Here is a 15,875-nt window from a genome sequence, read left to right as displayed (position 1 = left end):
CAATTGCATACCAAAAAATAATGCATGCAAATGATGCACATCATTGATTTTAATTGAGTGCTTAATATGAGCTCTTTGAAAATCTAGCTTAAAGGTTTTCATAATGAGAAAAATACAAAAAATACATATATCTAAATTTTATCATGTTCTCATCTTCCTTAGAAAGTATGATAGATCCTAAATGATTTCTATAATTGAAAAATATTACTAACCTTATAAATACATTTACAATATCTCATCAAAAAGAACATTTTGTTATGGAGGGCCAGACTTGCCGTTTTAGAGACAATGAAAGAAGTAAAAAGTGACTGTAGGTTTAGTGAATGAATTTTACCTCTTTGAAAATATTTTATTAACAGTGATATTTTTGTAGATGACAACATTCGGAGTGATTAGAAAACTGAGATCATCAACTATTTGAAAACACTATATAATATTTTTAAAAATTGTATTGTTTGTGCTATACTTCCCTGATGCTTATAGTAGTCCCTATAAAGAAATTATACATAGGAAAACTACACACATTCTTTTAAATCATCAAGGATTATTGAATATTTACACTCTACACTCCACTTCACCAAGTTCAAAAGCTCACAAAGTGAAGTGCGGTTTTTCCCCCAATTTCTTTCTCCTTTCTTCCTTTTTTCCTCCTTCCCTCCTTCTTTTTTTTTCTTTCATTTGTTCATTGCTTGACTCACTCATTTGACAAGCTGAATATGGCTTTTTCTGAGTGCCTCATATGACATTCTGTTGACTGCTCAATATGGGACAGGCATTGTGGAAGTTACGCAGAGAATACACAAATCACAATGCATCTCCTGCCCTTAAAAACCTTATAGTCTAAAATGAAGTAGACAAGTAATCACTGATTTCAATAGGGGGTTATAAGTGTAGCCGCCCCGATGCAGGAAGGGTTAATAATCACTGGAAAAGGCTTGCCAACAAACTGTGACCCAGAGGTGAGAAGGCTGGTCAGCCAATGATGGGTAAGACCTCCGGGGGAGGCAACCTAAGACAGGCGCAGTCACCTGGGGGCACAGATGGAGACATGATATCGATATCGGGAGCAGGAGGGGCCATTGCCTAGGAGACCTTGCCTGCTCTGAGATAAAAATATACGAGCACAGCAATAACATGATAATATCAAAACAGAGGCCGAGGCAGGGGTCCTTGAGAAATCACTAAGAATTCTTGGCATTCGCTAATTACTTCATCCAGAACACCTGTGTATGTTTAACAGATGTAAGCTATGTATATATTGAAACGCTGGTTATAATAAACTCAGAGTGGCCATCAGCCCTCTCTGCATCTATCCTGATGTGTACATTGGATTGCGACACTGACAATAAGTACCAATATGGAGGTAAACACAGGGTGGAATTAGAGTTCAAAGCAGATAGAAGAAAGTGAAGAGATGGCTTCACCAAGAATTTTCCTCCTTCTAAGCTGAAGCTTAAAATGAGAGAATTCAGCCAGACAATGGTAAGATTGAGAGGATGAGCAGAGTAGAACACTGATGGCATAATCAGAACAAACGGTATTTATGAAAAGCTGAAAGAAGAAAAGAAAGCTCATGGCACATTCTGGGGTCTGGCAGTTTTTCCAGGTGGCTAGAGAATAGAGTTAGGTGGAAAGGGGTAGCAAGAGAGAAGCTGGAGAGAGAAACAAGGGCAAATTACAGAGAGACTTGTATTACTATCTATTTATGATCAGTTTCTCTCAACTCATAGATCGCATCCCTTCTGGCACTTCAGCCCAGTGTGTTTTAGTTCAATGTTTCCAGCCTTGCCTATTTCTGGATTCTTCTACATTGCCTATGCAGTGACGTAAGTCACTCCCATATTAACTCAGGTGTGTATTCCCTACTTTGCATGAATGAGAACAAAATAAAGACATTTTTAGGAAAATAAAATTTTGAGAATTTCAAATCTAGATGCTCACTAAAGAAGCTTGTGAAAGATATTTTAGTAATAAGAAATAATGTAATACCAATTAGGAAGTTCTGATAAACAGAAAGAGTTGTGTGCAAAATGTTGAACTGGGAATAAACATAATGAAACATTTATTATGTAAATTAATAAGACATTATCTTAATACAGAGATTATTAAATATGATATGCATAACGATGGAAAATAGAATATCTGTCAGTAAAGAAGCATAAAGTCCTTAAACTGTTCAGGAAGAAGTTAAAAATGTTGATTATGCCTCACACCTAGTAAGTGAAACATACATTCCAAAAATGCTAATAATTTATAACCTCAAAACTTATCAATAAAATATATCATATGAAAACAATTCTAAATATTCTAAACTTAGTTTCATCTAAAAACATGGCTTCAGATAACATAAAGCAAAAATATGGACAGAATAAAAAGGAAAAATAATAAAGAAATTCACTATCATACTGAGATATTTGAATACAGCTCTCATAGTAATTGATAAATCTGTCAGAAAATAAATCAGAAATATAAAAGATTTAAATAACACAATTAGCACAGTTCACAAAATGAACCTATTTAGAATTGTATCCCACTATCAGAGGAAATGTTCTTCCCAAATAAAATATTTATGCAAATTACCCATACAGTAGGACACAAATTAAGCCTTAGCAAATTTTAAATAATATCTACCATATAGACTACCTTTATGAACAAATAAGAATTATATTAAAAATCAAGTTTTAAGAAATAACTTTAAAATTCAGTGGAGATATAAGGGTTAATTTGTCCAAGACTGACCACAACTCTTTTCCAGAGAGGATTGCGTTCTACAAAGTTCCAAGGATATTGGTTAAGTTCTAATTTAGAAAAACTACTCAAATAGATGGAAAGATAGATCATGTTTACATTTAGGGATCCCTATCATCTCATTTCTTCATCATATAATCCATAAATGAATGTGATTCCCATCAAAATTCCAATAAAATTTCTGAAGAAAATGAACAAGATAATGCTGAATATGGAAGGGTAAAGGTCAAGAATAGCCTAAAACTTAGGGCCGGCCTGTGGCCGAATGGTTAAGTTCATGCGTTCCACTTTGGCGGCCCAGGGTTTTGCCAGTTCAGATCCTGAGAGCAGACATAGCACCGCTCATTAAGCCATGCTGAGGTGGCACCCCACATGCCACAATTAGAAGGACCCACAGCTAAAAGTATACAACTATGTACCGGAGGGCTTTGGGGAGAAAAAGGAAAAATAAAAATCTTAAAAAAAAAAAAAAAAGAATAGCCTAAAATTCATAAGGAAATATAAGACTGGGGGATTCACCATAATAGATAATCAAAACTCAATAGTATAGGAATTTAGTAATGTAGACATGAAGTATCAAGGTAAAGATGATTAAGTAAACAAACAAATTAAAAAGAAAACAGAAAAAGAGATCCACACAAATATGGAAGCCTCGTAAGTGAGAGAGATGGCACTGAATATTAATATATAAAAAGATACAATAAACTATATTGTAAAAATTTACTTTCTACATGAGAAAAGAATGAATTGGAAGCTCACTTCACACTATGCCCGTATATGAATTTCCTGTTGATTATGCTTCACATCTGGCAAGTGAAACAGGCTTCCCTAAAATTCTAGAGAGAGTTTATTACTTCCAAACTTGTAACTAAAAGATAAAATGAGAAGAAAACCTCCATTTCAAATATTTTCAACATAGTTTTATCTGAAAGCACTGTGTAAATATGAAAAGCAAAGTTTCAAAGTATTTAGAATAAGGTATCAAAGAATGATTTTTTGACTTTGAGGTAAAAATATTTCTTATGGTCAGAAAAGCACAAAGGGAAATATTTATAACTTTTACTACATTAAAACTGAAGTTTCTCTTCTTCAGAAATAAGAGAAGATTGGGTAAAAAGATTTTTAACATACATAATTTTAAAATATTTGGTATCCATGATATACAAAAAATTATTACAAATCAATAAAAAATAATCACTCATCATATAGGGGAAAAATAATGAGCAGAATTTTCACGGAAAAGAAAATAGAAATGATTTCCCAAAAGCCATTAAAATATGCTAAGTTTTACTAATAATTATGGATTAATTAAAAACATAATGAGATATAATTAAAGAACCTTATAAAAGAAAGTGGCCAAAAAAGGGGCACGTGTAGTTTTCAGTCTAGGAACGCAAACTGATACAGAAATATATATATTATTGCCTTTTCTATACTATTGTTTCTTTTCACCATTTTATTATTTCCTTTTGCTATGTAGTAAATGAGATGTGGCAGAAGAGGAAGGCAAGAAAGATGAGTCATAAAGGAAATTCAGAGAGGACTCAACCCAGCATTCCTAGTTTAATGATGAAGGGAACCACCAGCCCGGGAATGCAGGCAGCCTCCAAAAAGTGAGAACAATCCTAGGCTGACAGCCACCAAAGAAACAAGGACCTCAGTTCTAAAACCCAGGAACTAAATCTTGCCAAAACTGAATAAGCTTGAAATCAGATTCATGCCGGAGTCTGCAGAAAGAAATATGGGGTTGCTGATACCTTGATTTCAGTCTTGGAAGTACCTGGAGCACAGAACAAGCTAAGCCATGACCCAGAGAAACTCTGAGATAATAAATGTGTGCTGTTGGAAATACAATGGATTATAAGAGATTACTATGAAAAACTATATGACAACAAAATGGATAACCTAGAAGAAATGGATAAATTCTCAGACTCTTACAACCTCCCAAAGCTAAGGCAAGAAGAAGCAGACAATCTGAACAGACCAATCACAAGGAAAGAGATTGAAACAGCAATCAAAACATCCCAAAGACTATAACCCCAGGACCAGACAGCTTTCCTGGGGAATTCCACCAAACTTTCCGAGAAGATTTAATACCTATACTTTTCAAGCTATTCCAAAACATGAGGGAGGGTGGATACTTCCTAACACATTCTACGAGGCCAACATCACGCTGACACCAAAGCCTGACAAGGACAGCACGAAAAAGGAGAACTACAGGCCAATATCGCTGACGAAGATAGATGCAAAAATTCTCAACAAAATTTTGGCAAGCCAAATTCAGTAATTCATCAAAAGGATCATACATCATGATCAAGTGGGATTCACACCAGGACACAGGATGGTTCAACATCCACAAATCAATCAAAGTGATACACCACATCAACAAACTGAGGAATAAAAACCGCATGATCATCTCAATAGATGCAGACAAAGCATCTGACAAGACCCAACAGCCATTTATGATAAAAACTCTGAACAAAATGGGGATAGAAGGAAACTACCTCAACATAATAAAGGCCATATATGACAAACTCACAGCCAACATCATTCTCAGTGGGCAAACCTAAGCACCACCCCCTGAAAACAGGAATGAGACAAGGATGCCCTCTATCACCACTCTTATTCAACATAGTACTGGAGGTTTTGGCCAGAGCAATTAGGCAAGAGAAAGGAATAAAAGGAATCCAAATAGGGAGAGAAGAAGTGAAACTCTCACTGTTTGCAGACTACATGATCTTATATACAGAAAACCCCAAAAAATCCATTGGAAAACTTTTAGAAATAATCAACAAGTACAGCAAAGTTTCAGGGTATAAAATCAACTTACATAAATCAGTAGCATTTCTATACTCTAATAATGAACTAACAGAAAAAGAACTCAAGAACACAATCGCATTCACAATCGCAACAAAAAGAATAAAATACCTCGGGGTGAATTTAACTAAGGAAGTGAAAGACCCATACAACAAAAACTACAAGGCTTTCCTGAAAGAAATGGATGACGACATAAAGAGACGGAAAGACATTCCATGTACGTGGATTGGAAGAATAAACATAGTTAAAATGTCCATACTACCTAAAGCAATCTACAGATTCAACGCAATCCCAATCAGAATCCCAATGACATTCTTTACAGAAATAGAACAAAGAATCCTAAAATTCATATGGGCCAACAAAAGACCCTGTATTGCTAAAGCAATCCTGAGAAAAAAGAACAAAACTGGAGGCATCACAATCCCTGACTTCAAAACATACTACTAAGCTACAGTAATCAAAACAGCTTGGTACTGGTACAAAAACAGGTGCACAGATCAATGGAACAGAATTGAAAGCCCAGAAATAAAACCACACATCTATGGACAGCTTATCTTCAACAAAGGAGCTGAGGGCCTACAATGGAGAAAAGAGAGTCTTTTCAACAAATGGTGCTGGGAAAACTGGAAAGCCACATGTAAAAGAATGAAAATTGACCATTCTTTATCACGACTAACAAAAATAAACTCAAAATGGATCAAAGACCTAAAGGTAAGACCTGAAACCATAAGGCTTCCAGAAGAAAATATAGGCAGTACACTCTGACATCAGTATTAAAAGGATCTTTTCAGACATCATGTCTTCTCAGACAAGGGAAACAATAGAAAGAATAAACAAATAGGACTTCATCAGACTAAAGAGCTTCTTCAAGGCAAGGGAAAACAGGATTGAAACAAAAAAACAACCCAATAATTGGGAAAAAGTATTTGCAAGTCATATATCTGACAAAGGGTTAATCTCCATAATATATAAAGAACTCACACAACTCAACAACAAAAAACCAAACAACCCGATCAAAAAATGGGCAGGAGACATGAACAGACATTTCTCCAAAGAAGATATACGTATGGTCAACAGGCACATGAAAAGATGTTCATCATCACTGATCATCAGGGAAATGCAAATCAAAACTACACTAAGATATCACCTTATATCCATTAGAATGGCAAAAATAACCAAAACAAAAAGTAACAAATGTTGGAGAGGTTGTGGAGAAAAAGAAACCCTCATACATTGCTGGTGGGAATGCAAACTGGTGCAGCCACTATGGAAAACAGTACGGAGATTTCTGAAAAAATTAAAAATAGAAATACCATATGACCCAGGCATCCACTACTGGGTATCTATCCAAAGAGCTTGAAGTCAGCAATTCCAAAAGTCTCACACACCCGTATGTTCATTGCAGCATTATTTACAATATCCAAGATGTGGAAGCAACGTAAGTGCCCATCAACTGATGATTGGATAAAGAAGATATGGTGTATATATATATATATATATATAGTGGAATACTACTCAGCCATAAAAAATAATAAAATCATCCCATTCACAACAACATGGATGGACCTTGAGGGAATTATGTTAAGTGAAATAAGCCAGATAGAGAAGGACAATCTCTGTATGACTCCACTCACATGAGGAAGTTAAACCTGTAGACAAAGAGAACAGATTAGTGGCTACCAGGGGAAAGGGGGGTGGGGGCTGGGCACAAAGGGTGAAGGGGTGCACCTACAACATGACTGAGAAACAATAATGTACAACTGAAATTTCACCAGGTTGTCAACTATCATAAACTCAATAAAAATTAACTTAAAAAAATGTGTGCTGTTGTAAGCTGCTAAAATTCTGGTAATTTGTTATGCAGCAATAGAAAACCAACATAGACATAGAACTGGATAACTGCTATTTAAATATTTTCAGAGAGTAAATTTTAATCACTATGGCTTGAAACGAAAATCAATATTTTTTAAATTTTTAAATATGAAAACTCACCTTTTTTGATAAAGAAGATAATTCATTTGTTGATATCTTTGTTTCCTTCAATACTTCAGTCACTGCTTCTTCATTCTCCTCAATATTAGACCAAATCTCGTGTATTGATGTAGAGTAGTGAACACCTAGATGGCTAAGTTTATTTATCTCTTTCCTAAGGAACAAAACACAGTTGATTTTATCCGTATTGAAAGGAAAATTATATTTAAAATTATATTTAAATTAGCATCTGACTTATCAATGTAAATCAATGGAATTTGTCTACTCCTAAAATTTCTCTCGTCCCACAGCAACTCCTGAAAAGTACCACTTAGATATCAAGAAGCAAATAGTGAGAAAAAAACTCATCAGTAGTATTTATAGTTTCAATGGAAAGGAATTGAGAGAAAAGTGCTTTGCAAATTATTTAAAATAAATCACTTTTTGATTGGATTTCAGGTGAGAGACCTAAGCATCTTTGATTCACAGGTTGGACAGTAAAGGGATGGAAAGGCAAGCAAAAAAGAAAAGAAGATATAGAAGTTAAATGACCACACGTTATTAAAGGCCTCATCTACTGTTTGTCTCCCTCAGTCTTAGAGGTAAAATGAGGGAAAGTGCAGCTTAGGAAAACACGGGGCTTATTTAAAGAGAAGTCATTGCCAATGAGTTCTTTGTTCCTATGTGACTTTACACAAGGAAGACCAGTGCCAATCTGTGAACCACATAATCTTTTATCTTATCTGGTAGGTAGAAAACAAACTCCAAACAAAAGTCTCTTTAGACAATGGTATTATAGTTTATGAAAAAAGTACAACGAGAAAGTGACAAAATTATCATTTTCATGAAATATCAGCAAATAGTACAGATAACTCCAACTTTTTTGCAGACACCATAAACAAAACAATAGACTGAGAGATTATTTGAAACCCATATAAGAGATCAAAAAGTAATAAAATCCTACAAATCAATATAGAATAGAAAAATTATACAAGACACAAATGAGCAGAGATGATAGATAAGAACTCACAAGAAAATAAATGTCAACGGTCAGTAAATATATGGCGTGCTTATTGATTTGGCCCAGGTTCTCATGCACTAAACCTGATTTTAGGAGTAGAGTCAAATGAAACTGAAAGATACAACCTTACTACAGAAACAAAAGTTAAAACAACAAACAAATAGGCAAGAAAAAGATTCTTCTTTGTGCTTCCATGTCTGAAGAGTATAAGCCTCCCTACGAGAATTCTGGAAGCCAGGGAGATTGGGAGCCTCAGCATTCAAAATGTATGTTTGGTTAAATTTCCTTCTTTTGAAATTAATTTTTCTTCTCTCAATCGTATCTATTTGCCCCAATCCAGAAAATAAACTATAACCTTTCACTATGAAGTGGACAATTGCCCAGTGTCATGGAAGGCAGAAGCTAAGTATTACTTTACTTGTCTCCTTATCGCTATTTCCTGAAGAAGTTGATGCCCCCAATTCCTCAGCTCTTTAAGAATTTTTGAATGTAAAAATTTGCTACTGGGTTTGCCCCCACTGTTAGTTTAGATATCATCATTCTTATAGTTGCTAAATCAGAATAAATTTAGAAGAATAAAATGGGAAGAATCACTCTATGTTTGTTAATAATTACTATAAAGTAGAGTCAAGACACCAAAGAATATATGCTGTGTGTTTCCATTCATCTGGAATGCAAGAACAGACAAAACTAACTATAGTCATAGACGTCAGAATGAAGATTATCTCTTTGAGGAGGTGGTATGGACTGGAAAGGAGAACAGGAGAAACATCTGGTACACTGGAAAGTTTCTATATCTTAAACTGGGGCATGGTTACATGAGCGCATACGTATTTAACAAAGTCATCAGTCTGTACTCTTGTTAGCGCACATAATCATGTTTCCGTATGTGAGTTAATTCTCAACAAATTAAAAAATAGTGAAGGACAATGAAACATATCTTGAAAATTTTATTTAATAAATAATTTATGACTCCTCTAATGCCTATAACTTTTGAAAAATATTCTTGAATGAGAAGAAAATCAATAAAGATGGAAGTTATATGATAAAATGAATAAAAGTGAGTACAGGAATTAATAAAAATGTGTCTTCATGTTTGTTTAAATATTAGTTGTAAAAGCCACCAACTAATTTTTATATTAAAAACTGGGAAGGAAAAATTTTAGAAAATGTTACAAGATGGAGAATGTTGTATTTGCAATTAATAGTAGCTAAGATCTGTTTTATGCCAGATAGAAGAATGAAATGTTGAATATATATGCAAATGTATATATCCAGAGATAGATAAATGATTGAAATAGAAATAGGGATAGAAACACAATCGATGGCTTCAAGGTATGTAAAATCAGAAAAAGAATGGAAAATTGAGGGCATTAAGGTCTCAATTCTTCACCCATTCCTGTATCCACTTCCTTTGCTGTGTAACTTTGTAAGATTCTCTGACTCTGACTTTGAGCATAGCCATTTGATTTGCCACTGTTATTTGGGTTTTAGCAAATGGGATATAAGCAGAGGCTTATGAAGTCCATGTGTGATTGTGCTTGCTTGCTCTCCTCCTCTCCTATTATGAGAACATTTCCAACAGATTGGAGAAACAGAGTGTAGCCAGATCTCCCCAGCCATCTCAGAGAAGGCTTTCCTACAGCAGCAGTGAGCCGGCCAAGCCTCACAATAATAGTAGATAAATAAAAATAAAAGAACACATCTTTTAAGAAAATAATGATCAGTTTTACACAAAAGCACAGAAATCAGTCCTATGCACCCTGGAAGAATCAACCTAAAATAGAACCAAACAAAAAGACTTTAACTAAAGAAATAAAATAAGATCTGCCAATGAAATTCTAATCAGGAGGAATCTTTTGGAATATCAAACAAAAATGTAATTTGAGGAATGAAATGCTAAAGAGATTAAAATAGCATGTGTGTATATACGTGCATATATATAAAAATCCACTATCAAGATAGAAAAATATGAACTCATATGAACTTAATATAGCCTAGAAATATATAAATTGAGCACTGACAGTGTTATAAAAATAAATTGACTAACATAAGATTTTAAAATATTTGTGTCAGAAAATGATAGATCAAGCAGATGAAGGTAAGTAAAACACTCCTGCTATCACATTTCTGGTTGTTACAGGTTGATTCTCAAGAGTTGTTGGACTGAAGCCTGGATTGTTTCCTTGCTATGTGGGCTTCTCCACAGAGCATCTCAAAACACGACAGCTTGATTCATCAGAGCAAATAGGGAAGAGAGCAAGAAAGAGAGTGTTAGCAAGACAGAAGTCACAGTTTTTATAACCTAAACATAAATGTGACATCCCATCACTTTTGCTTTACTCAATTCATTAGCAGCAACTCACTGGGTCCGGCCTGCATGCAAGGGGAATGATTTTACAAGGGAGAGAATATCAGCAGGCAGAGGTCATTGAAAGCTTCTAACAAGAAGCTGCTCATCAGAGCCCTTTGGTCAATTACATTTTTTGTAGTTGGAGGTCTGCGAGGTTCATTCTTATGGCCTTCACACTAGACCCAGAATAAAAGAGAATTATTTAAATGGATAATAAGCCAGAAGAAATTCTTCAGAAAGCTTGAAAATGTAGAAAATAATCAAGGGGCATAGCAAATGCAATGAGAAAAAACAATATATGCCTAATTTGAGTTCTAGAAGAAATAGGAAGAAAATCGAACCGAGGCATTGTTTGAAGAGAATACCCAAGGATAAAGAAAATTCTAGTATGTAGTTTCAATGAGACAAGAAGACTAACAAATCCCCAAAGAATAAATAAAAATTGATCCACACCTAGAGTATCTTAAAAATAAAATTCATAAACTTCCAAAACCAAGAGATGATCTTAAAAACAGCCAAAGGAAGAATATAGCTTAGCTGCATAGCAGTGAGTCAAATGGTCAACAGAATCCTTTTTTTTTTTTTTTTTTGGTGAGGAAGATTAGCCCTGAGCTAATATCTGTTGCCAATCCTCCTCTTTTTCCTGAGGAATCTTGGCCCTGAGCCAACATCTGTGCCCATCTTCCTCTATTTTATGTGTGATGCCTGCCACAGCATGGCTTGATAAGCCATGCATGGGTTCAAACCAGCGAACCCCAGGCCAACTCCTTGGTCAGTAGTCTGGCAATGTAAGTTTGCATGTGGTGATCAATAGGATTTCCTACTAAAAGAATATGAACAGAATAATAACCACCAAACAAGAGGAAGGAAAAATAAAATGATAACAATAACTAATGTGAAAGAAGACAATAAAATAGAAAAAGAAATAAAACAAATGGGCCAAATAGAAAAAAACAATGGTAGTTTACATCCAAATATATTAGTGATTTGTGAATGCATTTAATGGTCCACCTTTAAAAATGTTTTCAAACTGATAAAAAAAAATATATCTACACGATGGTTATAAAATATATAAAACAGAAGGACTCAAAAATATTGAAATTTAAAAAATTGAAAATATTTCCCAAATATCAAAAGAAAGCTAAGGCAAAAAGTACTGAAGAGTCAAAGAAGGTCATTTCATGATGATGAAAGAAGTTAATCATCTCCCAGGAAGATGTAACCGCTTTAAGCTTGTATGAACCTGATCAGGAGAGCCTCAAAATATGGGAAGCGAAAAGTGACAGAAGTTAAAAAATAAAAAGATGTAGATAGATACACCATCAAAGTGGGTGATTTTATCACACTTTTCTCAATATTTAACAGAAAAAGCCAGTAAAAATAAGTAATGTTATGAAACAGTGCTTCTCAAACATCACCTTATCATTTAAAAGTGTAGATTCTCATTCAATAGGTCTGAATTGAAACTGAGATTCTGCATTTTGAACAAGTAGCCAGGTAAAGCTGACGTTGTTGGTCCACAGACCACACTTGAAATAGCAAGGATATACAAAGATTAACCTCCATGATTAGTAAACTTGACCTAATAAAACACTAAAGAACAATACATTCAATAAGTAAAGTACACCAGGAATATTTTCAAGTACACAATGAAAATTTAAATAAAAACCCATGTCACTTAGCCAAAAATTAAGACTCAACCATTTCCAATGGGTTGAAATTATACAATGTTCTCTCACCAAAATACAATTCAGCTGGAAAGCAATAATAAAAAGATAATTAGAAAATTAGAAATTCATCATGGAAATAAAAAACTAGAAATTCATCATGGAAATTTAAAAACTATATTTCTTAATAACCCATGGGTCAAAGAAGAAATCATAATGAAAATTAGAAAATATACATAACTGAATGACAATGAATATATAAAAAATCAGGTGAGTTATAAAAGTGATCTATTTATTAAATAATAGATAATGTTTAAGCACACATTGAAACAGACATTGGACATAAGGAAATATAAACATCTTAATAAATGGATATTTTTTAGATCATAGGATTATGTATAAATTTTGTGTTCTTAATTTTACTTATATTTACTTGATTCTAGCTCCATAATGAATATGAGTTTTTCTATACTAAATCACTGATCAATTTGAATAAATAAAAATGTTATTAGGTCACACAGAACCATAAAGAATATAAAGCCAACAAGAGGAATAAGAAGAATACAGCAGTTCCCTCTTATCTTCTGAGGATATACATTCCAAAAGCCCCAGGGGCTGCCTGAAGCCACGGATAGTACTGAACCCTATATGTACGATGTTTTTTCCTATACATACATACCTATGATAAAGTTTAATTTATAAATTCGGCACAGTAAAATATTAACAACAATAACTTCTCTTTGGCATATCCAAACTACCAGCAGCACTAATCTTGCACTTTGGGCCATTATTAAGTAAAGCAAGGGGTACTTGAACACAAGCACTGTGATGCTGCCACAGTCGATCTGATAACTGAGATGGCTACTAAGTGACTAACAGGCGAGCAGTGCATACAGCCTGGATATGCTGGACAAAGGGATGATTCACCTCCAGGGCAGAACAGAGCAGGATGGTTTGAGATTTCATTATGTTACTCAGAACGGCATGCAATTTAAAACTTATGAACTGTTTATTTCTGGAATTTTCCATTTAATATTTTTGGACTGCAACTGACTGTGGGTAACTAAAACTGTGAAAAAGGAAATCATGGATAAGCGGGGACTACTGTATCATAAAACACAAATACATCAGAAATGTAATAAAAACCACTTCAATTACTAATATGCAAAATACAATGTCTATATATATATTTTAAAATATTCCATTTTATTAGAAATCAAGTAAATGAAGTTAATCAGACGCTATGTTTATAATTAATGCAAGGTTATATAATTTGTTTCTAATAATATCCCATGCTGGAAATTTTTTTTTAAAAAAGTCACTTTTGCACATAGATAGCAGGGATGTATATTGTTATGCCATATCCATAAGCAATTTGGCATTTTGTACGAAGAGCTTTAAAGGACACAGAAAAATAGTGCTTTAGGAATTTATACACAGGTAATTTACATATGTAAAAGATAGGTACTTTAATTTATATATAAACTTGATGATAAGATAAATATGGGTAACTCAGATTCTTTTCTTTCTCTTTATTTGAATTTTTTATACAAGAATATAAATTACACTTTTAACTAATATTTTACTTCTACATGCTATAAGTATTTGTGAAAAATTCTTACTTGTAGGCTTCTATGCTTATTTTAGTATTAGCAATATCCTTTTCCATCTCTTCTCTAAGTTGTATAGCATTCAATTTGGCAGTTTTGCGGCTTTCTATAGTTTCTTCAAGTTCTTCATGAACTTGTTTGTATAGTCCCATTACCTAGAAATAAAATATATTTTTGCTAATATAAGCACTTAATGGCTAATTAAAAGAATCAGGCAAGAGAAAGATCAGAGAAGGGGTTTAAACTTAGAGTAGTTTTGATTTAGATAAAAGGTCCTTTACATCGATCTTCTTCCCATATTTACTCTAGTGTTGAGCACAGTAGAGAGATTTGGGTTTCCTTTACCCTGAAAGGCATCAATACTATGTATGCATAGAAGCTACTGAAGACAATAACTTAAATATCCCAGTTAACATTATGAAAATAAAATCACTATCTTTTCACCCACAAAAACTCCTACTTTTTATTGTTTTTATTATTCAACTAATACTTTATTGTGGAAAAATCAGAAAACACAGATGAAAAAATAAAATAAAATCACTTGTAATCCTCTCACTCAGGAATAACCATTATTGTCTTAATGTAAAGGTCCAAAACATTCCATTTTTATTGTGTTTATTAATTATCAAATATCATAAACATTCTTCTTTCTCTTTCCATCTTTCCCTTCTCTGTAAAACTCAGGAGAAGGGTGGTTGTAGAGGTCATGGTTGGAACTACAGGTCTGGATGGGCTGTGGAAAGTTGGATGGAGAGCAGTAGGAGGAGGCGCTAGGGAGTGAGCAGTCCTTTCCCCAGAGGGTCAAGTGGTCAATTGATATGAGGCAGTTGCCTCCTAGAAAAAAGTAATAATTTTCATTAATTCTTAGAATACCACAGATAGTAGTAACCTCTACAAGATTTTCCTTTAGGCACAGAATAATAGGGGTATACACTTTGGCAGAGAACAAGGAGTACACCAGGATAACAGGATAAGCAAACAAAAACCTCAGGAAATATAATAGAATTCCTAATACCAAAAGAAGAAAAGCAATAAATAATACGTTGTGTCCAATTTGTCAGCACCTTTAGAAGAGGCAGCTTTTAGGCATCGCTGGAGTGGTGGTCTCACGGTCAAGGACCAGTGTGACATCATATGCGCCAAATTCATCTATCTCCAAGGCAAGATCTTGGACTGGTTCAGGGTGGGACAGGTACAGGCATACCTCAGAGATACTGCAGGTTTGGTTTCAGACCACTACAATAAATTGAGTATCACAATAAAGTGAGTCACAGGAATTTTTTAGTTTCCCAGTGCACATAAAAGTTATGTTTACACTATACTGTAGTCTATTAAGTGTTTAAAAGCATTATGTCTAAAAAGGAAATCTTCACACCTTAATTTAAAAATACTTTATTGCAAAAAAAAGTAACCATCAATTGAACCTTCAGCAAATTGTAGTCTTTTTGCTGGTGGAGGGTTTTGCCTCGATACTGATGGCTGCTGATTGATCAGAGTGGTGGTTACTGAAGCCTGGGGTGGCTGTGGCAATTCTTAAAAATAAGACAACAATGAAGTTTGTTGCATTGACTGACTCGTCCTTTCACAAATGCTTTCTCTGTAGCATGCACTGCAGTTTGATAGCATTTTACCCACAGCAGAAGTTCTTTCAAAACTGGAGTAAATCCTGGGGCCGGCCCGGAGGTGCA

At 34.2% G+C, this 15,875-nt stretch overlaps 1 protein-coding gene across 1 annotated transcript in view; it reads right to left on the bottom strand.

Annotated features, from left to right (window-relative positions):
• Nucleotides 1-15,875, bottom strand: part of CCDC178 (coiled-coil domain containing 178) — a 351,357-nt gene that overhangs the window by 284,860 nt on the left and 50,622 nt on the right. Inside the window, exons 8-9 of the mRNA XM_070514525.1 lie at nt 14,200-14,342; nt 7,558-7,711 (exon numbers count right to left, since the gene is read on the bottom strand). Of these exons, the coding sequence (XP_070370626.1) occupies nt 7,558-7,711; nt 14,200-14,342 (297 nt within the window). The remainder of the gene's footprint in view (nt 1-7,557; nt 7,712-14,199; nt 14,343-15,875) is intronic.

This window comes from Equus asinus, chromosome 7, assembly GCF_041296235.1.
Source record: "Equus asinus isolate D_3611 breed Donkey chromosome 7, EquAss-T2T_v2, whole genome shotgun sequence".
Lineage (NCBI taxonomy): Eukaryota > Metazoa > Chordata > Mammalia > Perissodactyla > Equidae > Equus > Equus asinus.
The sequence above is the reverse complement of the archived record's forward strand: the minus strand, read 5'-3'. Positions and strand labels throughout refer to the sequence as shown.